This window comes from Onychostruthus taczanowskii, unplaced genomic scaffold (genome assembly GCF_017590055.1).
Source record: "Onychostruthus taczanowskii isolate IOZ18803 unplaced genomic scaffold, ASM1759005v1 scaffold4, whole genome shotgun sequence".
Classification (NCBI taxonomy): domain Eukaryota; kingdom Metazoa; phylum Chordata; class Aves; order Passeriformes; family Passeridae; genus Onychostruthus; species Onychostruthus taczanowskii.
The window spans coordinates 21890243-21918237 of NW_024501459.1; the positions used below are offsets into that span (position 1 = coordinate 21890243).

Genomic DNA, 27995 nt, shown 5'->3' on the forward strand with positions numbered 1-27995 from the left:
TGTGGCAGTCAGAATCTGCCAGCTACCAGAAAGGCTGCTGAGGGCTGCTAAGGCAGCATCTCGTGTTGGGTCTTAGTGGAATAAACAGGAATCCAGAGGGTACAGGCAGAGGCCTCTCTGTGTTCTCCCAGTAATGTCAATGGAACTGGGCTGTTGGCTCCTATTCACCCCATGCTTGGTGCCTCATCTTCCAACTGCTGCTTGGCAGAACAAGTCAGTGGAAACAGAATCTTGTACAGTGCATGTCAAGAGGTGGAATAATCACACTATTGCTTTCTGTGAACTAAGGAAACAGCACCAAAGTCAGAAACACCACTCTGCTAGTGTTCTCTCTGCTGTGCCTGGTTGACAGCAGCAGTTCCCTTGCCTTCTGGCAGAGGAAAGTTAGTCCTGGCATATCCTTACCCTTTCCTAGAACAGCATCCTTTTCTGCTGGGACTGTTTTCTAGAGGTCACTGTGGGGCTTGTGGTTCAGAGCAGGATCCAGGGAAATGAGGGGAAGGCTCCATAGCTATGTCAAACTCAGTGCTTTCTTAAGACAAAAATATTGCTATAAAGGAGCAGGGGGGTAGGAAGAGAAGAACGGTTTTGTACAATCCCTCTTTTTTCCCCTCCCATATTTAATTCTATTATATACATGTAACATTTATGGGTAAGGTGATTATTTGTCTCCCTTTGGTTGAACACAAATGCTGTGTTTGGTACTTTTAAAGGAGTTCTTTTTTAAAGATTATGAAACAAACAACAATTAACAACAACTGGCTGACTTTTTAACTGTCTTTTAGAAGTGTCTTTATAATATGCTAGAAGATATGTAGTTGCCTTGCTGCTGCCCTATAGAAGATTTTGCTGCAGCATCTGGTGAGTGGACAAAGTTCTAGTGGAGGCTCTTGAACAGACTCAGCTTCATTTCTGATAGACATTCATCTGTCTGCTCGCAGTGTTAGCACTGGCAGAAGTTAGTTTGCAAGAAAGATAGTTAAAGAGACAGAATTCTCTTGGACAATGAATAATATATTTGTCATAAGCCATACTACCTCCTTGAGATATGACTTCTCTCTGGTAGGCACTTGGCGTATTTAAATTGGCTATGATGGTGTTACTTCTGAAACAATTGTATATTTTTATGGAAAGTATTTTTTAGCCTTAAAATCAAGGATATTACTTCAATGAGCAGCTGCTAACAAAAAATGTCACTTTAAAGAGACAAACAGTTTTCTGTGATATCAAGAGATTGCAGATTTCTGCTAAGCACTGCTACTTGGACATGCAATAAACAGACATGTTTGTGGCTGTGTTATTCAGGCAGGTGCTGGCAGATGAGTGAGATGATTTCAGTGAGTGCAGGAGTTGTGTGCTGAACAGTTGTTGTGTATACTTGCGTGCAATAACTGCCCTGCTATATTTAACTGAAATGTAGATCTTTAATCCAAAGTATGCTGAAGCCTCTGGGAACCTTTCCAGTTATTTAATGAGTTTTGGCATGGCTCATACAGTAATAAGCTGTTTTCAAAGAGTGACTGATTTGCAGGATTAGGTTCTTGGATATTGTGGGCCAAAGTGAGCTCCAATTCCAGTGGGTACAATAGTAAAGTCAAGTTTATAGAGCAGCACTATCTCTAGCAGTAATTTGTATTGTGGCAATCCATATTTCTTAAACATTGTTAGTGATACTTAGGAAGGCTTTGACTAGTATAAGATTTTTTTTTTCTTAATCGTGAATTTCCTTCTCAAGTTACATCAAATTTAATTTAATTAGGAAGGAAATTAACATCTTCTCTACTCTAAAAATGTAAAGGTTGAAGGAAAAGATGCTTCTTTTTGGGGAGTTAGTAGCAGAAATTATGTAGGATTAGACTTGGCAGCTACTTTAATAGACCATGTCTGTGTGTGCAAGTGTGCATATATATATATATATATATATATATGAGTGTATATATAGATGTGAGACATGCACACACACGTGTATATATTAGAGAAGAGTTAACCTGTGGTAGCACATAATGTTGAAATTCAGTGTATACAAATGGCTTGGTAAGTATGCATCTGGGATTCAAAGCAAATGGCATTTTTATGTAGTTGCCGGGGTGTGGTGTGGGTTGAGGAAGCTTCAAAAGAGTAGTGTAAACATTTGCTGGAGACATTTGTATTGAAATAAAACAAAGGTCTTACCTTTGTGTGGGATTTATAAGGTAACGGCTGGTAGGAGAAACTATAAACCCACACTTTCTGTGTATATGAGGAATGATAGGATTGATGTTAGTCATTTGAGAGACAAGTCAGTTAACTCTTTGTTGTTAGGGTCTGGAGGGAGGAACCTTTTAAAGCAGACTTTTAAGAGACCCGTCACCAGGGTTCTATGTATTGCCAGTATTCAGTAGAGAAATTGCTTTAAGTTTCTTATTTTGTGCCTCTCTTCTGCCCTTGGCAGTTTCTGAGACAATGGGAGCCAGAAATGTAAATAGTAATAAAAGGCTAATATTAGAAGTTTCTAGCTGCAGACCTTTAGTGTATAAGCTGTGAGACCACAGCAAGAGTCATGTTAGCTGAATTAAATGATAAAAAGGGAAATGCACTTCTGAGCCTTGCTTTCCCCTAGGGCAGCTTACTGTGTTTGTGTCTTGTACATCCCTAATTATGCTGCAGTATTTAACAAACAGTAGTTCTCGTAACAGCAGCTACACCGTGGAGGAGTAGTCCCCAAAAGATAGAGTGCTTTTTCTAGACGTGCTCTATAACAAATAGAAGAGCTGTCTTTATCTTGGGTCACTTGTGAAACTTTCTCAGCACCAAATGTTTCTCTAAATTAGTATTTAATTGCCAATGGCATGCCTGAGCTGGAGACTAGATGGGTGGAACTCTGCCATTAATTGCTTTAATCTAAGATATGCTGACATTAAAGAAAAAAAAAAGACATCACTATAATGACAATTATACAATGTGTTCCAGATAGCAAAACATTGCTAAAATCCAGTTTGCACAGGGAAAAAAAAAAAAAAAAAGTTGTATCTGAATTTGGGTACAATCATACTAACTTTTATTAATACAGTACAAAGACAAGTGTAGACAGGGCTTGGGAGGGAGACAGTGATTTCTCTTCCTGCTGCTGTAATTTCTACTTAACTCTACACTTTCTAACCATGTTAATTCTATTATGCAAAATACCAGAGCAAAGGAGATCTTAAATCTGGGTATCTTCTAAGAAAAGTAGAATAGCGCTCCATTTTGTGGCTGCCCATGGAGTTGTTTTGCCCCTTGTCTCATCAAGAGTGGGAGTACATGAATTATGAACAGGAGCTGGAAAGAGAGGGAAGGTGAGAGTTGCAAAGGGCAAAGCAGGATGTGTTTGGACAAATGGCTGAAATCAGTGCTGCTCAGAGCAGATCACTGCTTTAGAGAGGTAGTTTCTGGGCAGACCAGGGGAGAGAGAAGGGAACTGTCCAGATGTTTCTTCAGGTCCTCTTCACCATAGCAGCCTGCTGCACTGGTGCAAATCTTTAATCATACAAAGAAGAAAAACCCTAAAATAAATAACAGAACCTGTGCCCTCTTCCCCCTCTTCCCTTTCCCTCTGTACACCCCTTTGTTTTCCAAATCCAAAGTCGGTGTGTTGCTTTACAGGAAAGCTAACAGAAAATTGCATGGAGACAGAAAATTTCCCCGGTGTCAATGATCTGTGTTAATTTGAATCCATGTGTCTGTCTGTGAGGTGCAAATGATATGACAGAAAGTGTAGTACACGTCATGTGCATGAATGTACAGTCATTGCTCCTCAGAGAGAGCCTGATGTATTACAGTGTCAGGACAAGATATTGAGTCTTGCAGCATCTATCTATTATTCATGCTGAATAATCTGTTATTGCTGTATGGGGACTCTTGAAACCATGAAGTCTGTCTTCCCCAGCCGTTCCTACTCTGCTCTGTGATTGTGGAGTCAGTGAAAGAAACGATGCAGTGTGTGTAGTTGATTAAGGTGGGACAAAATCTTTTTTGCTTCTCAGCTGAGTGTTCAGGAAGGGTGGAAGAAGTACAAACTGCTAGGTAGATGCAAAGCCTGCATGTCTTCTCATATTTGAATGTACGTTTTAGAAAATTCCCTGTGTAGAAGTATGGGCTAAAATATAGAGAGACCAGATTCTGTTTTATGCTGGACTTCGTTCCACTACTGTGTGTTCACACACTTTAAACCATTGCCCTGACACTATAAATGATTCTGAAGGCAAATGAAAATTCAGGCTGTCATTTTTCAAAGGTGCATTTGCTGTGTCTACACTTATCTTTGGAGCTGGAGGAGATCAACTTGTAATTTGAAACAGAAATAACACTATCAGCTTCAAAATCAGAGTTTCACCTAGGGCCTTTCCCTGCCTCCCTCTTCTCTCCACAGTTAAAGTTCAACTATTTCATTTGTAAATGCAGCTCTGTGATACAATCAGAAGCAGAGAGGAGGGGCCATTAGCTCAGTCAGGCAAACAAGCTGCTCTGGCTCCATCATAAAGACCCTGACTGTAATGTTAACTTCTGCCAGGAGGGTAAAGTATCCCCCACCAGCCCTGCTGGAGCCCTTCTTTATTTTCAGCTGTCTTTCTTACGGATGTTGCATTCTTAGGGATGTTGCATTCTGGTTGCTCACACTGTTGGTTTATTTTCCCTGTTTGTGGAATGGAGGGGAAGGAGGGGGGATGTTCTTCATGCTCTTCCTTCAGGAATACTCCCAGACCCTGGGGGCCTGCTGCCCTCCCCTCTGCCCAGTGAGGTGTGCATCAGGTGTGTTTGAGAGACCAGTTTGAGATCTCTTCTTTCCTGAGTGTCCTTATTCTTCTGGAGCAGGTTTCACATCCTCCTGGTTCAGGAGTATGTACTGCTAGTGTTCTCAATCCTTTTCCTTGGTTCACACTTTTGGGGTTTTGTTTTGTTTTGGTGTTTTGTTGTTGCTTTTTAAACTAAGGGCAAGTGAAAAGTAGAATCAGGTTGATAGACAATTGCCCCAAGTTATTATGTAATGCACATATTCCTCATTGGGCTGCAAATTAGATTTTTAGTCTAGTTTATTCTCTTGAGTTTTATGAATGCCATCCTCACTGAAAGCTGTTGGTGGTATTTCAGTTCATAATGTTTGCTTTACATCAGAATAGTCCTTGGAAGACTTTTTTGGTGGGAGACCCTCCTCCCAGGTCCTGTACAGATCACACACACCTTGTCCCATGGTGCCAATTGAGTTAATGAGAGGGAGATGATTAGTGGCTATCAGGTTGTAAGTTTGTGTTGTAGAAGGAGAGCAAGGGATGGATTTCTGAAGCAGGCAAGCAGGGGACTTGCTAACTCAGTAGGTTAATGCCGAAGTTGTGGGTTCCATTCCTGGATGGGCCACTAAGAGCTGGGCTCGATGATGCTTCTGAGTCCCTTCCAGCTCAGACGACTCTGTGACTCTCTGAATGCAGTCAGGTTATGTGGATGCTGTGTAACAAACAGAACTTCTGAGAAGAGGAAGGGAGTAGTTTTTTAATATTTGAAAAATTCCTTCCCAGTTTGAAAGACAGGCTAAGATGCATCTTTAAAACTGAGGAAAGACGGTGAAGGGCCCTTAAAGTGAAACACAGGAGTATCTATTGATGGGATGGAGAAAGCAGTAGTGTCGATGAGAGTGTGAAGAAAATGTTTAAAATAGAAGAAAAGGAGTACAGTTTATCTTTGTCCCACTGAATTTGAATGAGCTGTCAGATGAACAGGCCATACCTAAGGCAGCTGGAAAGGGTGAAGCATGATGATCTGTATCAACAAATAGTGCAAACATGCAGAACAGGGTTGTAGAGTGGAACAAGTAAGGGCTAAAGACCTGACATCCACATAAGGCACGTTTTAGGAGGTTTTATCTCAGATTGTCTGTAGTTAGTTCCCATGAATTAAGCAACTGTGAGCAGCTGGAGGATCTGAGTACTCCTGGAATATATCTTTCATGGTCTGACTCTTCCAAAAAGAATCCAGTTCGTGTATTCTGAGCTCTGGTGTGAACTAAAGTAGGATAAGTTGGGAGAACCAAATGATTCACGTCAAATGTGAGCTTCTGATCCAACCTGAAACACCAATATATGGCTTTCAAGTTTGTTCTTCTCAGGGTGGAGTGTCTTTGCTGGACAGAAGTGGAGAATAAATGTGTGAATTGCCAGAGTGTGCATCATAGCTGAATTAAAACCTTTCTATTTTATTTTCCCATTTCTTGTCATGTATTTCTGGAAGTTTAGTTTTTTGCACCACATTTTAAAAAGTAATCTCTCTGGCACACAGATTTTCATCACAGTGAATTGCTTGAGCACAGACTTCTCCTCACAAAAAGGAGTAAAAGGGCTTCCTTTGATGATTCAGATCGATACTTACAGCTACAACAACCGCAGCAATAAACCTATCCACCGAGCCTACTGCCAGATCAAGGTTTTTTGTGACAAGGTAAGTGCAAAGCAACAGTTACCATGGATGAAGGAGGAATCTTGTTAGACAGTTTATTGTTGCTGTATTTTAGACCTAATTAAATGCTGGTTCTTTTCTTAAAGAATTGTATTTCATCATAGCATTTGGTCCGTGTGGTATCACAAATCAAACTGATTATAATGTAATTATTTTACTGCTTTGCAGTCTTTTTGGCCCTGATTCCTCAGCTTGTAAGCAATAGTTGGACTGTTTAAGGACAGCATGTTATAGGTCATGATTATGGAATGTCAAAAAAATAATAGAAAGTGCAAATGCTAATATATCTCTGTTTGGAGGGTCAGTGCTGATCACAGGCTCACTCACATAAGTGGCAGTCTGCTGATGTCATCCCTTCTAACTGACAGCCAGGATAGATAGCAGGTAAACTTCATGTCAGTTTCTCTGACAGAAAAAAATGCACTTTTCAGTGAGAATCTGCTAGGCTCCCTTTTATGATGCAGTGAAAACCAGCAAATTCCAGTGACACAGCTGATGTCCTTAGCCATTCCCTGATGGCTAAGGACCCTGATGTTCCTTAGCCATTCCCATTTTGTAATTCAGTAACTATTTTTTGTGTGTGTTCACACCCTCCTTAGCAAAATTTTGGGTTTTTGCTGTAGGTATGACTGCTCCTCTGTGGAGACTAGTAAGATGTTTCAGTGCCCAGACATAGGTCATGCCTGAATGAATTAGACAGTGTCATGGTCAGCAGTGTATATCACCAGGCAGAAACAGCTGCTCAGAAATGTCAGTGATGATTCTTCATAGAGAGTGCAACCACTTTTCAGCTGTGTTTAGCATCTGCCAGCTGATTACTTTCTCCATGCTGAGAAATATCTTTCATAGGGGAGCTGATGCCTGGATTCTAGTCAAGGTTCTGGGATTCAGGAGCCTACATCTATTTAAGTGACTTGGAAATTTATCCAAATTAGTCTTGCCATCCTACAAGTGGGAATAGAAAGACAAAAGGCCATGCCCCAGGCAAAACATAACATTAACTTTTTAATGGAAAGGGTAAGAGTTCAACTGTTTCAGGTCTCTATGTTGCTGCTCCTTCCCCCTTTTCAGTTCATTCCCTTGTTGCTGTTTTGACAACGACATCTTGAGGGCTAATCAGTCAGTTGTGTTAGTGGAGGAAAATCTTTGGAAGTAATGAATGTAAATGTATGCACTAACGTCTTCTTACAGCCAAAATGCTATGCTTTTAATTGTAACTTTGAATGTCAGATATTGAGAGATTTGAAGCTACAGCTGGATCTTAAAAGCTCAGTAAATATCAAAGTAACAAGTAGTTTTCATCTACCTGTTTCTGAAGAGCAATTAGAAAAATTTGAATTATTTTAAAAAAAGGAAGGCAATTCAGAGCACAAACTCATCAAGGGTGACCTCTAGATACAGCTGGTGGAGAATTTGAATAATACATGTTCATTGCATCTGTTGGCTTAATTGGAGCTTCAAATAGCCAGACCGAAAAGCAGGAAATGAATGTTGAGTCTATTAATCAAAACTGTCTCAAAGTAGAAGGAAAGATCACAGGGGTAGTTAAAGTGTTATACACATCAAAAATGTATTGGAAATGGGAACTGAAGGGCTCAAGGGTATTGATAATAGGCTATATGTGTGTTTAATATAAATGTATACACACATGTGGAGCTTTTTAAGTTAATGTGGGTGTGAAAGTGACTTGAGCAAATGAAAATTATCGAGGTCAATGCACATGACAGTTTGTGCTAATTGGCACTTGGTAAGAGACAAATTCTTGCTTCTCCCCAAACTTATGATGTCAGATCTTTACCAACATCCCTTTGTCACAGGGCTTTTGGAAGTAAATAAATATTTGGAGAATTTCCCCTTGCTGGTGGCACTGGGAAAATTCATTGTGCTCAGAGGAAGGTAGCTGGTGTGGCTGGGTATCCTCATCTTTCCAAGGTGTCAAAATAAACCCCTGGCTCTGGTTAAGGTGGTGCTAAATGGTTCAGTTTCTCTTGCTAGCCTGTGGCTCTCCCCCCAGTGACATGGACAAAGCTTGCTGCCTCCTTGGGAAAGGCCATGAAGCTGAGACTTATTTATTGCCCACCTCCTTGTCATGATGAATTGAAGAGGTACTATAGGAACATAAAAAAACCACCCAGCAGTCATGTAATGATCTTTATATATTCTGAAAGTGTGAACTGCACTGTTATGCCCAGTCTGACAGCCTCAAAGAGAAGCTGATGACAAAAGTACCTGATTTATTACAATCACCTGGCCTAGTGGAACTGCACAGTAAATTCCTTCTCCCTAAGTATGAAATGTTTCTCATTCTGGTACATGGAAGAAAAAATGTTTCTGTGCCTGAGGTGTTATTAAAAATGTTTCTTTCTGTAGTGGTGGTGCCTCTTTAGGACCAGTGAGTGTATTTGTATATTCACTTGGATAAATCACAGGTGGAGGTGTCCAGTTTTTAAGAACATTCACTGACAAATTAATGTCTTGTAGCTGCAACACAGCATAGCTGTTGTGGAAAGAGATATCTTTAAAGAAATAAAACTGCATTTAGTAAGTGGTACATATTATGTATATATCAGTATTTATTCTGGCAATTCCTTGATTTTAATATTAGTTTACATATAAGCTAGAGAGCAACACCAACTCATCCAGTATGTGCTTTGTGACATAAATGTATGGAGATAAATGCTGCAAAGGCTGTAAATGTTACTTAACAAATCTAACTTTACCATACTCCTTATTTGAGTCTATACTCCCTATTTGTCATCCAATCTTTTGTCCATGTTTGTTTTTCAGTAAGCAATCTTCAAAGCATTTGTTACAGTCCACATCTTGTTTTGTCAGTGGTAATTCTCTGCCTTGCAGTCATCAGTGCAGATCACTGATGCTGCATTATAAGAATATCTAATTTTTATCCCTTAAGTAGGTTGTCAGGGAAACTTGCTACCAGGCCTATTTATATTTATATATTGCACAGTGCTTTAGCCACTGTGTATGAAAGAACTGGGACTTCAGAGCTACTTGATTTTCTATATGTGATTATCTTTGCTGAAAAGAAACAGAACTTGACTTGGCAAATACCATAACATTGATCCAAAATAAAATGAATTCATCCAAATTTGTTTAACATTAAAAAATACATGTTTTTTGAAATATGTGCAGTTGTCACATCCTTGTTTTTGGTGTGGAACATCACAGAGAAAATGGACTATCATAGAGTATTAAGCAACTCTATTTGCCTATTAATCTTCAGCTTTGGAGAGAGCTTCTAGTTCCAGGCTGAAGCATTCCACATCTCATTGGGCAGGCACATTTACATCAGCCTATGTCTGTGTGCCTGCCCAACGAGATTTGGAACGCTTTAGCCTGGAACTAGAAGCAAGAGTACACATGAGCATCAGAGTGGTGCAAGACTTACGTTTAAATGAGTTGAAGGATTAGGAAGAAAATACTTTGAATCACCTGAAATTTGAAGGCTGCATTTTGTTAATGATTAATAGCAGAAGTACTCCTTGCATTTATACAAAGCCCAGATATCAATGAAAAAATTAAGAACTCCTTTCATTATTTCACTGGTCACAGCATAGTTTAGAGTCCCCAGTAGGAGGGTAATTTCTTCTGTCCTGAAGAGATGTGCAAACTGTGGTTTATTAGGTATGTGTCACATGGCTCAGCTGTCAAAACTATGCAGCAGAAATGCTCTAATATGCAAAAATAATTTTGTGGTCTCATCCTATAGGCTTGACTGGCCCCTGCCGTGTGCCATGTGGGCTGCTCCAAGCTCAAAGGGCTAGTAGGTAATTTTGTGGGTATTGCAGGTGCCACTTTGTGAAGTGGCTGTGGCACAAATAAACACTGGTGGATGGGAATGACTGCCCAGCTCAGGGATTGCCTGCACCCCAGAGATCTTGCGGTGTGTTGCCTTGAATGAATGAAGAGAAAGCTGTGAAAGTGTCACCAAGTTCATGGTTACAAGGAATATTACAGAAAATCAGTAAAACATGTATTTTTTATTATGCATAAAAGGCTGAATCCTCCTCAGTTTCTGCTTTCCTGAGAGGAAGCTCACTCTTGCTGCTGTGTATGAAATACTTTGGTGGTTCATCCCATTCCTTGTGAGCAGCAGAGTGGCAGCACTGAGTGGTAGGCAGGGCTGTGGTCACCTGGCAGAGCCCTTTGTGCAGCACAGGTTTCTCAGGATGTGCTTTTTGTGGAACAGTGGCTAGGATGTGTATTTTTGCTCCTTTCTTAGAAAGAACAGGTGGCTTTAAAGGCCACTTAAAATTTTGGTGAGTGCACAACTCTGAATCTCTTGGCTTCTGTGGTTGAGGTTGGTGAGTGACAGCTCGACTGGGATCTGATTTGGAGGCAGTGTTTCTGTTTGACACATTCATGTTTTCCTAAAGAGCTATTTCTTCCTCCAGCTCTTTCAGCCTCTGGAAATCTACTGATAGATCACAGCCAGGAGTACATCTTTCCTTGCACTCTTTCTAAACTTGGTTCATTGACTCATGTGTGAATTTTGCCATCTTGAGTGGGTGTTTTTTTGCTTTTCTTACCTCCCTCCTCTCCCCTTCTATTCAAGAAACTTCTAATTTTAATTTGGAAAAAAAATCTGTAATCTTGCATGCCAACTGTCTGAGAGCATATGGATCTTCATTACCCTTCACAATGTGATTGGTATTATTTTTAAAGTAAATTAGGAGAACTTCAGAGGAGGTGTTGCTGCTTTTTATGTCAATAACAAGTTTTATTTTTTAAACTTGTTGAGAGTGTATTTACATAACAGAAGCCTGCAACTTCCCAGGAGTTCCTGGTGCCTAATAGGGCAGTGCTACATTGCTTTCCTATTTCTGGAGAGCTTCTCCCAGTTTGAAATGCCTGTATTTTTCTGTAAGAACCCTTGCAATGTTGGCAAGCTGTCAGCACAGCCTTTTTGGGCTGTCAGTTCTCAAAGGCTCTGCACAGCTGGCTACAGTGCAGCAATGCTACCCCCAGACAAAGTGGGTGGAGGAGAGTTTAGGGAAGACCTCAGCACAGACATTATGTAAAATGATAGCAATCCTGCAGGTGTTTTATGTTTTATTTATTACATACACAAAATATTTGGCCTGAGCACTCTGTCCATTGCACAGACACTGGGCTTGGAATGCCCTTTGCACAAGCTGTGCTGGCATCAGTCCTGCTACGGACTGCATACTGCCTGTCCTGGCTCCTCCAAACCAACATGTGGATTTGCTCTCCTTGCTGTCTGCAGTCCTGGGAGCTACTGGATGTGCCAGCTGAGTCTCAGGCACAGGTGATCCTGCAAAGCCTGGTACCCTTCCCAACAGACTGGACAGAACTGTCTTCAATGAAATGACCAGTTTCTCTTTCAGCATTTCTGTGTGTCTGATGCTGTAGTTCCAGGCATTGCAGAGTACAGTGCTCATGGTGGTTCCTCTTTGGATAATACCTGTGGATTGTCTTTTTTGTATCAGGGAGCAGAAAGGAAAATCCGAGATGAAGAGAGAAAGCAGAACAGGAAGAAAGGCAAAGGCCAGGCATCCCAAACCTCGTGTAATAATGGTGAGTGAAGTGGGCCTTTCTGCTCTGGGGCTAAATCAGGCTTAACATGTCTTCTTTCACAACCCTGTGCTTTGTGATCCACCTAGCAGCTGAAGGGAAGTTGAGTGCACTCCCTCTGCAGAAAAAGAGTGATATCACCTTCTTCAAAACAATGGCTGACCTGGATTCCCAGCCTGTTCTCTTCATACCGGATGTTCACTTCGGAAACCTACAAAGAACTGGACAGGTAGGAAATGATGAGATGAGCAGGTGCCCACTTGCCACCTGGCTGCCTCTGCTCTGGGGCAGGTTTTAGGGAGATAAATAACTGTTCCTGGGGGCCACTTGTTTCAGCTCTCATTTTGGTAAATGCAGTTTTTGCACATCACTTATAGAGGACCTTACAAGAGACAAGTACCTTTCTGAGTTCTGGGTTCGAAGGAGTTTATACTTCTTTGACAACTGACTAGTTTGGTTTTGTTACAGTTCTGTCATTCTTTTGCTTTCAAGTATAAGGCTGATTTGTGACTGAAACACAATCTGGTTTTGAGTGCACTCTTTGGCTTGGTGAAATGAAGTGCCACCTTGTGGTAGCAGAGATCCCCCTCCCTGTCAGAGCTGAAAACAAAGACCAAGCTCTTATCCGTGTAGAAAGATCAAGAGTAGGGTCACTAAACACCACTACCCATTTTCTGTCGGCATCACCTAGAGATGTAGAAATTTCTTGAAAAAAATATTTTCACTCTTCCAAGTAAAACTCCATCATACTAATGTTAATACTCAGTATTGGCAGTTATTATCATTAGTAAACATGAGGAAGTCTTTCCTGACTTAGCTCTTTTCTAGTTTATCACCTGCTGGGTGAAAACCTGAACTGGAGGGTCAGCTCTGACAACTTTGTTACTATGAACATGTTATTAACATCTCAGGGAGTAGAATGAAACATTTATGCATATGTTTATAAAGACAAATAGTTGATGAGGAAATTTAATATGCATCTTGCTGGAAAATACTAAAATGACAAAGATTAAATGAAACTGAGTGTTGGAATTGTCAATTATTTTGAAGCAGTGAGAATTGTGGTTGAGCAAAGCACAAAGAGCACGGACGTTGTAATCACAGCTGTCACGGGCTTACTCTCCCAAACTGGAAAGCCACCCACTCACATATCAGTGCTGGGTACCTTCTGTCCTCATGGCTTTCAAACCAAAATGTGGATTTGTTTCAAAACAGGAGGTGGTGGAAACATTCCTTAGTATATATAATCCTGTAAATAATTTTCTAAACTGACTGGAAGATATCCCCTTTTCCTAGCTCTCAGGCAGTGTTCAGCCATGTTTTTTATTGCTGTAACCCATAGTTACAGCCCTCAGCTTTGCACACACACACCTCTGAGCTATTTTCATTGCACAGTTTCAGAAGTGAAGGCTCCCAGTGAGAGCTGAGTGTGCTCTGAGTGTCTTGCCAGCCCCAGTGCTGGAGGCCTGCCTGGGATGCCCTGCCCTGCCCAGCAGGAGCAGCTGCGGTGCCCTGTGCCCCCAGCCTGCGCTTGCACCGCAGCTCAGCAGCTGCAGGGCTGGTGCACTTGTTGGTGCAGACCTGCAGTGTGGGAATGTTGTGAGGAGTTTGGCTGACTGTTCTGTAAAGTGTTGGACAAGAGACTGTGATTTTATACCTCCCCTGCTACTGTCATCTGCATTTGCTGCTGTTGTAAATTCGGTCCTGGTGACTCTGAGCTACGTGGATTTACACAAAACTGGACTTGGGCTTCTGCCCACAGCCTGTGCAACAAATGTTCAGCTGTACCTTTAGTAATTGCATTTCCATTAGGCCTGAAGTTTAATCTTGTTCTTTATAGTTTAATTAGATTTTCAGACAGTATTAAATACATACAAAAGCTTTTGAGTGTTGTGGCTTAAACTGTATTAGGGTTTATTTAGGTGAGTAGCAATCTGGTTTAGAGGATTGTAAAATAATTGGGAAAATGATATAAAGCAGGGAAGAGGGTAATGTCTCTCAAATAAACTTTGATGTATTTCCAGTAGATGGTATTCAACAGCAGTTTCTCTAAGCCATGCTTCTTCCAGATAACAGTTAGAACTAGAGGTGTTTGTGCTTTTTAGGAGGAAAAGTATTTTTAACATATGACAAACTGCAAAACACTTGTTGTCTTTTCTCTCTTTTGAAGTTATTCTGTTAAGCAAGTGCCTGAGTTTTGGGAATAATTGGTTTTTATTTCCATCCTTCTAGGTTTACTATAATACAGATGACGAGAGAGAAGGGTAAGATATTTATTGTTTCACAAGCTTTGCAGTTAACAGTTTAAACTCAAAGAAAGTTGATACAAAATACGAAATCAGATAAAACTGACTCCTTTCTTCCCCTTCCCTCATGTTCTTCCATGTAAACTGCTTGCTTTTTATGTCTGTATTTTAATACATTTCCAAGTAAAAGAGTCCTAAGGTTTTGTACAGGGAGAGGACAATATATTTGACAATGAAGTGCCATCTATGTAGGCATGAGAGTTTTCAAATAATTAAAAAAACTGGAATTTTTTGTTGAAGCACTGAACTTCACTGCATTCCTGAAAGCTCTTTAGCAGTGCATACATGTGCAGGCAACAAATACAGGAACTGCAGAGAGAATGGCCAAGTGCCAGAAGAGAAAGGCAGAAAGAGAAGAGAGAACCTGGGAAGGACAAAGGTTGGAAATGGGAGTACCTCCTATCCCTATCTGACTTTGGAGGGACTGGAAGAACTGATGAAAGTCCCTCTAATACTTAGAGGTGCCATGAAATAAGGGTTTTAATATGGGCTGCTGAACTTCAGCCCACACTGTGTGCCAGTCCCATACTTTTGCAAGTTGCCTGAATCCCCAGGTGAACACCCTGAAGTCTGAGATTCTGGACTAACATAACTACACTCCCATAAATCTGCAAATCTAGTGACCTGTGCCAGGGAGTGGCCAAGCACCTGCAGTCAACACTGATTTGAAAACATGAGGCCCTTTTTATTTATTTTTGAAACTAATGATCTTCATAAGGCTTCCAGTGGAATTTGAGAAACACAGGGGTGTATTGCATCAAGCAATAACCACCCCCCTTCCCTCAATATTTAAACAGTTGAGGGCCTTTGGGGTTTTCAAATTAGTGTGTAACATCGGAACATATTTTCCTGTCACCTGTCCCAGCCAGTCAGTCTCGGCAATTTAAGAGGCCTGGATAGTTCAGATAAGCATCAAAAGCTAAATCCTTGCAGTTTCTGCTTTTGGGGCTACTTGAATAGCTAGTGGGTGTTTTTGCCAGAGTACAAAGTGAGTCATGACTGTTGCTGTTGTCTCCTCTTCTGCTGTGGGCACAGTTTTATTGTGACATGGTCCCTGTTTTGTGTATTCTAGTAGCAGTGTCCTGGTCAAAAGGATGTTCCGGCCTGTGGAGGAAGAGTTTGGTCCTTCCCCTTTGAAACAAATCAAAGAAGAAGGTCTGAAAAGAGGTAACAATCAATTCTTAGCAGTTAAAAATCATTCTGTGGGACTCAAACCCTCAAGCTGGGAAGGGCAGGTGTGGTTTGGACAAAGTCAGTTGTAGAATGCTAGTGCAAATAGGGGTAGATGGGAGAAGAGATCTTTGCATCTGCAGTCTATAAGGAGGCATTTTAACAAATGCTAAAAATTACTTAAAGAAAAAAAAAGGACTGTGCTTTCTCAAGAAGGCATCAGGACACAAGTGTGTAGAAAAAACTAAGAAAGTTTCTTGGCTCTTGGCCAAGCTACAAAGTTTATGAAAGTTCCAGTAACAAATCTGTTTAATTTTTGCTCATCTTTTCTGTTCTATCTGAAATCACAAGCAAATATGCAAGATGCATTGGGTCAAATACAGAGACATTAAACAGGCAAGCTCCTGCTGGCTGCAGACTTAGATTGGGTAGAATAAAATCAGAAATTTCCTACCCCATTAGAAATATAACACGGAGAGACATCTTCCAGCAGATGTAACTGAATTGTTTAAACGTTTGTTTCCCTTATCTGTTTTTGCTGCCCAGGTGGGTATTACTACAGTTGTAGTTGAACTTTATAGAAGTGACTTCCCACAAGCCCACATTTGCAGAGTTTCTCTGTTGGTTAGGGTGGTCTGCTTGAACCAGGGGAACCATAGAAGATTATAGGATGGAGACTGATATCTTCTTGAAATAAATGTGAATATATGATTCTTTTAATTAAATCTTAAATTAATTATGTGAGGTTAGCACTGACCATGGACTTGCATTTGGTTGACTCAAGACCTTGGCCAAATTCACTTTATCAGGGCTCTATCAAGCAGAAGATGACAGCCATGAGTGCTACATAAAGAACTATCATTTCCTACAATTTCTCCTGGGTTTCCCAGCTGGAAGCCTAGGAAGTTGCCTGCAAGGAGGTATTGGTTTGCTTTGATTATTCCTGTCCTTTGCTGCGGTTAGTTGTTTTGATATTATTCAGGACTTGCAAGCATTTCAAGGGTAAGATTAGAAAGAAAAAAAATTTAGCTGGTGGCAAAATTATGTAAAATTATTCAATCCAGGAGAGGCACAAATCAGAGAAACTGGAGGATGCTCTCTTCACATCCCCTTCCTGTTCAGTGTTTCTCTCATCTTGGACTGTGCTGGCTGGAGGCCAAGGCTTTTCCAGTGTGGCCTTTGCCCTGGTGAACTTCCTGCCATCCGGAGCCTTGCATCTGGGATCATGCTGATGGCGTGCAGCTCAGCTGAATCTACCCATTTGATCATGCTGTCTTTGCCAGTGGATTCACTGGGTAGTAAAATGTTTGTTTGGGGTTTTTTCCCCAGCGTTGCTGTATTAGAAGCTTTTTTTTCTCAAGATTTATTTGGTACAGCAGAATCAATAACTACTAGAGAGTAGGTGTAGATGGGGTGTAGGTGTAATGTTTGAGAGGGAGCAGGTCTGATATGTGAAAATATACATTGAAATATACATTAAAAGCAATGTAATCCCAAGGTGTCTTATTGGCAGAGCAGTGCAGGTAAATAGCAGCCAGTGAGGTATCCAAGCTCCACTGAAGAACTGAAGTGGAAGTGTGTGACCTCACCCCTGCCTTCTGGACCTAATTGTAACATTGTCTGGTGGAAGTAAAAATATTAAGAGGCAGCCCTCAAGACAACAGGTCTGAAGGGATTTGCAAGCAATGTTCATATTCTCACTCAGGTAGCTGCCTCTTTTTGAATTATTCTTTCATCTCCATGACCTCTAAGGGAAGTCCAAGTGCCCAACACAGAAATGTGAAGTATGTTAATCTGTACCAAATGTGCATCACAGCTAGTTACTTGGCTAGACTTGGCTTTTTCCTGTTTTGAGTTCTCAGTAAGTTTTAAATTCACTTTCCCTTTCAGATTTCATAGGGATTTTGCCGTTAATTATAAATCCAGCAGCCGAATTACAGATCAGGTGGATTTCCAGTCCTGTAGTTCTCAGTTTCAAGAAAGTAAATTCTTTGTGTAGCTTTTGTCTTTTAGGAAAGTCATGTTAAACTACTCTGAAACATTTTGGATTCATAGCAGTCAGGGGGTTGAGAGTCATCCAAGCGAATTTCTGCCTGGGCAATGACGAAAACTCCAGATGTGAGAAAGGAAAGCTAAATTACAGCTACCAGCCCTTCTTTCCTTGACTAATATGTACCACATCTTTATCCAGACACTACTTGACAGAGACTGTAGTCATTGTTCATAGGGTGCCAGTCACAGCACTGGTAGTGCTCAGGCCTTCCTAATGCCCCAAGTCTTACTGACTCATTGTGTCCTTAGTTTCATTTTTCCTCGTGTATGTTGTTGTTAACAATTCTAAAAGAGGTATCTAACATGGTTCTTCTGCATTCACACATAAACCCTCAATTTGGTGACCTGGCTTCCAGAAGTCTCACTAGTGCAACAACATCCCTTGCCTTGAGCAAAGGCTGTTTGCCCCTCTGCAATTTGGTGTGTTGGGGCTATTTCTTAAGTAACTGAAGACAAATTTATCTCCCCCCATCTTTTGCAATTCTTTTTAACATCTAAAGAATATTAAGGTCTGCAGTAGTTTTCAGTGCTGGCAAGAAGGTTAAGGACTAAGACTAGGGAGTAGATCAGACAAATCTGAATTTATCTTGTAGCTTTCAGGCAAAAATAGCTCATTACCTTGTACAAGATTTCCCCATTGTTCCCCTCCAAATCTTGTAATTTGTACTGTTTAGTGTGAGTCCATCTAGATGCTGTGAATGTGATGACAGTAGGATCAGAGGACATGAGTTGTGTTACATGGTCACAGTCATGCAGTGGCAATGGTGCTGCTGAGCCCAGTGGAGCCTTTGCAGCTCTCTTCCCTCCCCTCCGGCTGTGCCTCCTGCTGTGGCCATCTCTCTGCTGCTCTGCCAGCATGAAGGCTTGTGGGGCTGCATTGTACACGGAGGCAGGGATCTGATCTGTCTGAAGAATAACAACTCAAAAAAAGGGTTGTTTTTTCACTCACATCTGCTGTTTGAGAGAGTTTGTCATCCAGGAAAATTCGTTGAGACGAGCCAGAATAAGAGGGTGTAAGGGCAGGGATGAGACAGGGGCTTCCTAAGGTATCACTGTCACCACAAGTCATTTGTGGAAGAGTGCTCTACTGAATCAAAGCCAGGAGTTTCACACCTGTCAGGGTAAAGAAAAGCCTAACAACCCCCCTTGTGCTTACTAATCCTGTCTCTCTGTGTGTATAATGTTGCCTGGCACACCAAGCACAACAAAGATGTAAAGCTCAGCACCGGGATTGTGTAATGTACCCAAGTTTAACTTTGGGCCAAGTGATTATTTTTTTTTTTCTCCTTTCAGATATATTTGTCACTCTTAAGGCTGGTAGAGCTCCAGATGTTTGTAAAGCCAGGAGTTACAGGACAACCCTCTAGTCACAAGGAAAATGTTTACTAAGTTAATATAAGTGTTAGTACTGGTAAAATTAGTCCATTGAGTGAGAGCTTGTTCATGCAACTAAACATATCAGGCATGGTAAAATTTAACTCCACTGGTGTGGAAATTTTTAAAATTTTTTGTATTGACAGTTTAAGTTGTGACCCAAAGTTGTCTCTGCTTCTAACTCCATTAAAAAGATGTTCTCAGGCCAGGCCCCAAAGAGTTGCTAAAATATAGGTGAAAAGGATGTGGCTGTGCATGCTGTGGTTGCAGTTTCGTGGCTCATATTTTTGAATTGAAGATGCAAAAAATCCAACATTGTCCTGCATGTTTGGTTTTTAGACCAAGTGAGGGAACTGAACTACCCATTACTTTTTTCCAGTAATTTCAAAACTTGGGCAAAGAAGCTACAATTCTCCACAAGTGGGCCCGAGTGGGGTATTTCATCCTGCTAGAGTCTTGGCCTGAGAATTAACTTCTACACAATTACTTCTATATGAAAAATACCATCATATTTTTTGGTTCATCTGCTCGTCATCTATTGAGTTACGTGGTGAAGATATCTCTTGGACCATGAGAATTTGTAGTTTCAAAAGATGCCATTTTCTATCTACCCAAAAAAAAAAAAAGGGTTACCAGTGTAATTTGTCCACAGACATGACAGTGCATGTGTGTTTTTATTTCATGTGCAGCAGTGCTATTTGAAAAGTCAGTTCATTCAGGAAACAAAATATATTGCAGAACGTCTTATTCAACCTGTTACTTATCAGTCGTGTGAGATGATGTCTAAAATACTTTCCTAGTGTCTATGCTTATATGCTTTGCACCTGTCTGCTTTGCTTCTGCCATGTTATAGCAAGGTTCCTCCATTTACCTGTACAAGTGTGAAGAAAACAAAAGCTAAAGAGGGCAGGGCACTGTGCCTGTGGACAGCTAGCAGCTAACATCGGAGGGAGGAAGAGGAACAGAAATGGCATTTGGGTACCTAAGCAAGTGGGCACACTGGTAAATGCCTGCCTGCCAGCTCCTGAATGTCTCCCCTGTAAAGTCTCAAATTACTTTGAATTCATTTTTCTCAGTGTTTATTTTCATACTGATCAGGCCATTTGCAGTCATCTGCATGGTAATGTCAGAGACAATTATTTCTTTACCTTTTCTTTGATTTTGCTTTCAAAGGCACAGCTAAAGGCAACCCAGATTTGCCTTTTTTGAATGTGCTTTCCAAGCCTTTTAGATGAAACCTGGAGAGGTACAAGCCAAGACAGAGGTTTAAGAAGACCTAGATTGTGTGTTTTGTTCTATAACCAAAGGACAAGGCCCCAGTGCTTTTCAGTTTCTTTCTGTAAATGGAGATTTAGATTCTGGAAGACAGAGATTCTTCACATTAGATTAAATTTGCTGAATTAAATTTTCAATACTGTATTTTCAATGTGACTAGTATATGTTGTCCTTGTCTAGATCACTGATTATATTAATGGTACATTTTTTTAAGTGCAAACCATCTTCAGTGCTTAATTTTATCTGTCATGGATTAATATTTTTCTGCTCAGTGTGGGGTATTTCATCTGTGCAATTGACTGAACCTGCTCCAAGTTTGATTTTTTTTCCCCTATTTCAGTGCTTTTATATGTGAGGAAGGAGACAGATGAGGTGTTTGATGCCTTGATGCTGAAATCACCCACAGTGAAGGGGCTAATGGAAGCTGTAAGTATCCAATGTCCTCACATTATTTGTCTTTCTTGGCAAGAAATTCTTGAGGCTTTCCATGTATTATTGAGATAAACCATAATATAAAGATGAAGTTATTCTCAAGTGCATTTAAAACATTTCTTAAAGGCTTTCTGGAGCTGTGAAATGCTGGCGTTTTCCTAATTCAGTGTTATCAGCAGGTTACTGGGTTTAAACAGCATCACAGAGCTGATTATTGGAGACCTGAGCTTTGAGGAATTGCAGTAGTTAACCAGTGTTAGGGAAGGAGAGAGGTGCAAGCTTCATTTTCTGAAATGCTTCTTTCTGAACTGATGGTTCAGATCCTGTTGAATCTTTTCCTGTAATGCTTGTCAGTACATTCCCAGCCTGGTTTCCAAGAAGAGGCCCAAGGATGCACTGTTTCTGTGGGAATTTCATGTGGCCATTGTGCAATTGCTGTTCAGCAGGTGCTGAGCCAGTGCAGACTTGTCATTCATATGTTGTCTCAAATTACTTCTCTAGTCCTCACTTACGGCGTGACCTACCTAACACTTGCCTCTTGCTGCTTCTTTGAGTTTTTGCTTGTTACCCATTAGCTGTCATCATACGAGTTGCTGTTTCCATGTTTAATCTTGTTTATATGAGCTGATGGCTCATGAAATTTGGTAAGGGAAGAGTTAAAAAATAATCAGTGGAGGAATGTGAGATTGACATGTGGGATGCTGAGTTGATTTCCAGCCTTGTTTACGTGTAGGGGAGAAGACGGAAATGGATGAAAGTGCCCCTAGAGAGCTCAGCCAAGTGCTACATGTGTGTATATTTATACTCTCTTAAAACCGTCACAGTATCTTGTTGCATTTACTGGATGCTTTTAATGCAGTAAAGATTGAGTTATTTGGTCAATATTTGGCCAGTAGCAGAAGGCAGAAAAAGATTTATGGGTTAGTGAAGTTGCTTAAAGCATCTATTTAGATGAGGGTATCTCTGAGGAGAGTCAGTGGCACGCTGAGGATGTCCTAACTGTGCTTCTGCTGATGCTGGCTGTTAGCTGTGACTGCAGCTCAGCTGTCAGGCAGAGCACATGGATAACAAAAACCAGGCTTTGCTTGAAGAGGCAGCAGTCTGATTCATGGTAAACTGCAACAGGATTTCATCTTGTCTTTGTATGGAAGTTAAAAGTAGGTTATAATCCTTCTATAACTGTTCAAGCTAGCATGAATATTTTATCTCCAGTAGTCTGTGCCTCTCCATGCCTGTTCTCCAGCCACCATGTAACAAAAACAAAGCTGGTGCAGAAGCAGGAAGGGTTTCTGCATACCTCAGTCAGTGCAGCTGCTGACTCACTGGCATGTTTTCAGCACCAGAGAAATCTGATCTGTTGTAAAATGTCCCAGTTCACTGGAAGGAACACATTCAGAAAATTTTAATTCTCTTTGGTAGGATATTGTGGATAAAACAATGCCAAAAAGCTGTCAAACTGCATATTCTTAAATATTCTCTCTACAGTCATTGCAGCAAATCATGTAATTTTGTAATTGTGCATATCCTAAATGCGTCATTCTATTCTCAGTATTAAGAATTTAGGAACTGAGCCTCTGAGTATTACAGAGCCCCAGATCTGAAAGGGAGCTCCAATGATCCTAAGTCATAACCCTCCTTCTCTGTTTATGGATTTTGGTTTTTTTTCTTTTTGTTAGTTACTATTCCCGATCTTTGACTTTTCCCCTAACTTTCTGTTATTAATGATATGGTTTTCTCAGATACTATGTTAATTTTATTCTCACCTATACCCCCATTCCAAATTAACAATTAGATTCTTTTTCAGATGTCTTTCTTTTGGCAAATATCTAGGGGTTTTGGGTTTCAGAAGTGCAGCATGTCTCAGGAAGCGACTCAGATGTTTGATTTTTGCTAATCAGTCTTGATCAAGTGAAAATAGCAAATCATCACAAATATGTGGTGACTGACCAGCTCTACATCCTGATTTCAGCCTGATCCAAAGTCAGGATAACTGTGGATCTCAGTAGGTACCTCAGTCTTACATTGCGCAAAATTGCATATTTATTCAAATTACAGAAGGCAGTTCAAAAAAATTGGGAAATTCAAGCATCTCCCAAAGTCTTTCCGTAATTAAAAGCTAACAGCTGAGTTCAATAGAGCTAGCTTAGACTATTAGATACCTGCCTATATATGTGATCTTCCAGCCAGTGTAGGGCAACAGACCAGACCATTTAATAGAAATAAGCTGGCAAAGGTGTTTTCCTACATGCCTTGACCCACCCAGGTATTGCCCTTTCTGGTTTCCTGACTCCAGCAGAGAGCATTTCTGGTGACTTGTGCAATCAGACAAACTTGCCATGCCAGGGGACTGCAGTCCACAGGGACACCCAATATGCTATTTCAGTGCCACTCAGAAGGCTGTTGCACTGCTTCAGGCATCCTAACAGAAACAAATCTCTGCTCAGAAGACTGACAAATGGACAATTGAGATGATAAGGAAAAATATTCCTCCAAATAAGGACACCTTTTTAAAATTTAATGTAGCCTGCTTGGGTTCAGGTGAGAAATCCTGTTGTTTTGTATGGAAGTTGGCAATAAGTGGTGGTCCCCCTGTGCTGGCAGCAAACACTCTGAGAAGAGGGTGTTAAGTGAGATGCCCTAGCAGATGCTCACCCTATGCTTTCTCCAATTCTGCAGCAGGACTTAGCACATTTGTACTGGAGACTATGAGGGGGAGGTTCTCCCATACCCCCACTTTAAGCCTTGCTTCCACAGCTTGCTGTTTGGTATAATTGATTGAATCCCAGGGGTTCCTGAGAAATGTGCTTATTCAGTCAGCTGGAAGTCTTTTGCAAAGCTCAGTAATCCCTGCATGTTATATAAATCCTACACCTGTCATAGGCAGTGTGACAGGCAAGGCTTTCTCAGCCCAACCTCTCATAGTTTATGTAGGAAGTGATGTCCCAGAGTCCCAAAGTGCTTTGAGCAACATTTGGAATGCATGAGTGTTAGGTATGCCAAATATCCTGGGGAAGATTTATGCTGGAATGTGCAGAATGCTGTATATTAGCTGCTATTAAGCCTCCTTGGCAAGAAATGTTTTGCTCGGCTTGTTTATTTGCATGGAGTCAGTGAAAAGTGTCTTCAAGTGCTGATCTTTACAATATCACTGGGCTTCAGAGTTAACAACCCAGAGAGGGAGATAATTTCCTCATGTTCACACACTTGTGACACTTTCTGCAGTTTCAGGTTGCCAGTTTTTCTCCAATGCCTGTTACAAAGGATTTTTTTCAACTGTCTGATTAAATTGAGCCATTTTTATTATTGCTTTACACGAAAACTTAAAGTTAGGGGTACAACAGAAGCACAGATATAAAAATTCAACACCAGATTGTTTATCTGATGTCATTCTGTTCATGATAAGCAAAGCCAGAGGATAATAAAGAGTAAATGAACAGTGAAACCTGCTGGTGCAAGTGAAACTGAAGTAGCAGATACCACCCAAATTCAGTTTGTATTTTTTCACTGCTAGGTAGAAAACTTAGGGAGTGGATGGGTCTATTGTACTCCATCAGTTATTCCCCTTTCTCTTAGCCACTGATATATGCTAATAGTCAGAGGACACTGTTTTCAGTGTAAGAGAAGTTTTATTGGTTCTTCAGAGTCCTGGAGTTATGCTATAGAATGCCAGTCAAGCTGATAGCTTGTGTATTATTAGGGATAGTTTTTAGGTACAAAATTGCATCTGGGCTGAGATGACAATTATACTGTTTTAGGTGATATAGACAAGTATAGGCTAATTAATTCTCTCTTTCAGAGAATCTTGGCTGTCTGGATGGCAGCTGTGCTTGGTGTTCAACCTGTAGCTCTTTGAATCTGTCCTCAGTGCTGAGTTTATCCATTCCATTTTCTCTTTTGTGATAATTGCTTTAATGTACTTCCCTAAAATACCTTTTCTCAGCAGAACTCTGAATGCAAACACAAAGAAAGGATTTTACAGTGCCTGATGTGTGCCAGTCTTAAATGGATTTTTAATTATGCATTTCAGTTCTCTAATGCAGAAGATAAGCAGTCAGCTCTTTAGCTGCAACTTCATTTCAGTTGAAAAGCTGGAAACTTACTTTGCTTGGCAGTAGAACACCACAGAACATTAATCACTGGGGGAAAAAAATTCATTTTTCTGTAACTATTTTGCCTTTTGGGACAATCCACTTCTAAAGTGTGAACTGTGAGACCTGTTCCCTCAAAGAAGGATCATAATTTGGAAAGCAAACCTGGCTCAGATGAAGGGCCCAGGGACACCATCTTCATAAGCACACCACAGACTTACTGCAGAATAGACATCCAAAAAAGTTACAAGTACACTGCTGCAAAGCAATGCCAAAGCATCCCAGTGAAGTATTTGTTGGCATGGGTAATTTGTCAGCTAAGTAGTTCTTCCTTCTAAAGTTTTACTGTATTTTCTGCTTTATTGTTTTAATTGCTTTAGTACAAAGTTTATTTTAGAAGTCCTTTACCTTGATAACACACTTCTCTGTGAAATCTCATCTTGTTATCTATACACTCAGATGATGTTTTGTGAGCCAAATAGTGTTTTCAGTTTGCTACTCTATTAACTAGACTGAGTCACCTTCCCAACAATACAGAAGCTTCTTAGTCCTGTGTGTTTGATGTTGGTAGTCCTCCCACAATAAAAGGTACCTTGAAGAGACTTTTCAGACAGAAGTACCACCATGGAGAGTCCTGTTAGCTTAATAAAGCTTGAAATGTCTTTGAGAAATAGAAATGTGTATGTTTTTGTTGCTCCATTGGTCCATCAGCTCCTGTTGGGTTGCCATGTGTCTGCCTTCTGCCTGGTGGAGAAGCCTTTGCTTCCATGAGCCCAAGAAATCAGATTAAGGAACAATAGAAAGATCAGACAGAAATTCCCTGGTAAAATCTGAAGCTGGGAAGAGTACTGACTCCTTGAGCAGAGCACTAGGAGATGCTGGGGCAGTTCTGATGACTCACACCCTATAAAAACTATAGTATCTGAGCTTATGGGTAGAGACAATTGTTGGTTTTGATTAAGCTGTTCAGGATTGCTGCTCTCCAAGTCATCCTTAAATGAAAGCATGGTATGATTGTGACAGACTTTTCTGTATAGCTATCCTGTCAAAATTTGCAGAGATTTTGTTTTAATGTCTTACGTAAGGTAAGAGGTGATATTTTTATAATTTTCATTCATCTTTAGTAATATTTCTTTTCTTTTTATTATTTCAGATCTCTGAGAAATATGGGCTGCCAGTTGAAAAGATTGCAAAACTTTATAAGAAGAGTAAAAAGGGGTAAGTTAGTTACCTAACTAAAGATCTATTGCAGGATCCTTTAGAAGTACTCAGAGATCCCAATTATAGCTGGGGCCTCATGATGCTGGGCAGCACAAACTCTTCCAGGAGACATACCCATGTGCTTGAAATCTTCATGTCTATGGAGACTGTAAGGGATGGCAGAAGAGGAAACCTGGATCTCCAATCTGTGTCTGACCAGTATTCATAACCTCACTGTGAAGGAAGGGTTTGTGGATAAGACATCTGGATAAAGTCTGTTTTGTAGACAATATGCTTACTAACATCATGGAGGGCCAGCATGGGAGATGCTGCCTTTGCTGTGAATGCAGTGTGGAGTTTTCCCGCAGTGTTAGAAAGAAGTAGGCCACTGTCTTACTCTGAAAGACAGGCAGGCAATGTTTGCTGCAGGCATTTCAGCTGAATAAATTTAGACATGAACATCACAGCTGGACTTTTAGAATAGCTAGGCTTCTGCTCCTTGCCATAAAACTAAATCTCACCACTTCAACTGTTTGTTAAAGTTCTATTTAACCACAATATTGTAGCATTATAATTTTAAACCAGTCATTTATTTCCAGCTGTAACTAGCTTAGGGCATTGTTGTCTGGGGATTTCTTTAGCTTTTGAGAAGACAGGTGAAACTTCTCATGTTTTGCTTCTTTCTAAGTGACAGAAGAAACACTTGGAGGTAAAGAGTGAGGAAAACACTCATATACACTTGTAATAGTCATTGTTGATAGTCTCACATCCGAGCTGACTTCTAAGTCTGTGAGCTGTGTGCAAAGCACAAATTCCACTCCTTCCCCGTGTTAGCACTCACACCACAGAGGTGCAGCAGCTCACATGGTGTGCCTGAGGAGTGGCACAGATGTATCCCTGTGGGAGCCACTACCAGGCATGGGAAGCACCAGCCAGATGGGTCTGCCAGGGATCTGAAGTGCAGCTCATCTGTAGGTAGCCTAAGTGCGTTAACATCCCAGCACTGGCGTGTCCCTTAACGGCTCTGGCAAGGAGCAGCCTCTGATCCAAAGATTATAAGGGACTTACAGGGCAGATCTTGCTGATAATTCCTACTAGTGAGCCTGTACTGACACGTGCTGGAGTCTGGTTTTGTGTTGTAGAGAAGCAAGTACATGTGGCAGAGTGTATAGTTTTTCCTTTCATTGTCCTGGTACATGAAAACATTGATTTCTGCCTTTGTCACCAGCATCCTGGTAAACATGGATGACAACATTATTGAGCACTACTCCAATGAGGACACATTCATCCTGAACATGGAGAACATGGTTGAAGGCTTCAAGATCACACTGACAGAGATCTAGCCTCAGGCAGAGCCATTTTGTAAGGAACCACAGCATTTCATCCTTCTTGGAAAGCAGATTCCCCGTAAACTTGACAGACATTGATCAGAGAAACTGTTACAAGACTGCATTGAAAATACTGTCCATTCTGCACCTGTGCACCCACTGCAGACAGACTTGGGTTTGTCAAACACAAGGCCATTCACAGTAACCTGGTCCCTTATTTATTGTTCCTCACTCTCTAGTGTACAAGCAGTTACCAGCCCCCAGATTTGTAACCGGATGACCCACTGCAAATGTGAAATGCAGCATTTTAATCCATACTTCAGTGTGGATAAGCTTATTCTAAAACACATTCAGTAACTATGCTGGTCTAATTTCAGAAATCTGGTATAAATCACTTCACCAGTAGTTGTCTCTGTCATTGCTAAAAATCTGTTGCAGTGCTAAAGATGAGCAAAGTGGCTGACAGTTCACTTGCTCAGACTGTTTCGTATCTCTCTATACTGTATAGTCTTGCCAAATACCTCTGGTAGTTCTCAGCACGTAGCAATGAGGACTTGTAAGTAAGGCATTCAGCTACAAATGTCACAAATGTAAGTAAATGGTAAAGAAACCATTTTAACCTTGTATATAATGTTTATAATATGCAATAATATATTTTAACTACTGTATGTGGGCATGTTTACTGCCACTATGTTTTTGTATGTATTTGGTTTAGGGTTTAATAGAATCTTTCCTAGAGGATTAAATTGCTG

At 40.7% G+C, this 27995-nt stretch overlaps 1 protein-coding gene across 1 annotated transcript in view; it reads left to right on the forward strand.

The window, feature by feature from the left end:
- GRHL2 (grainyhead like transcription factor 2) overlaps positions 1-27374 on the forward strand; it is a 51983-nt gene extending 24609 nt beyond the window's left edge. Inside the window, exons 9-16 of the mRNA XM_041412548.1 lie at positions 6286-6444; positions 11934-12021; positions 12108-12247; positions 14251-14282; positions 15397-15491; positions 20536-20621; positions 25869-25933; positions 27144-27374. Of these exons, the coding sequence (XP_041268482.1) occupies positions 6286-6444; positions 11934-12021; positions 12108-12247; positions 14251-14282; positions 15397-15491; positions 20536-20621; positions 25869-25933; positions 27144-27258 (780 nt within the window). The 3' untranslated portion in view covers positions 27259-27374. The remainder of the gene's footprint in view (positions 1-6285; positions 6445-11933; positions 12022-12107; positions 12248-14250; positions 14283-15396; positions 15492-20535; positions 20622-25868; positions 25934-27143) is intronic.
- Positions 27375-27995: the final 621 nt, after the last annotated feature.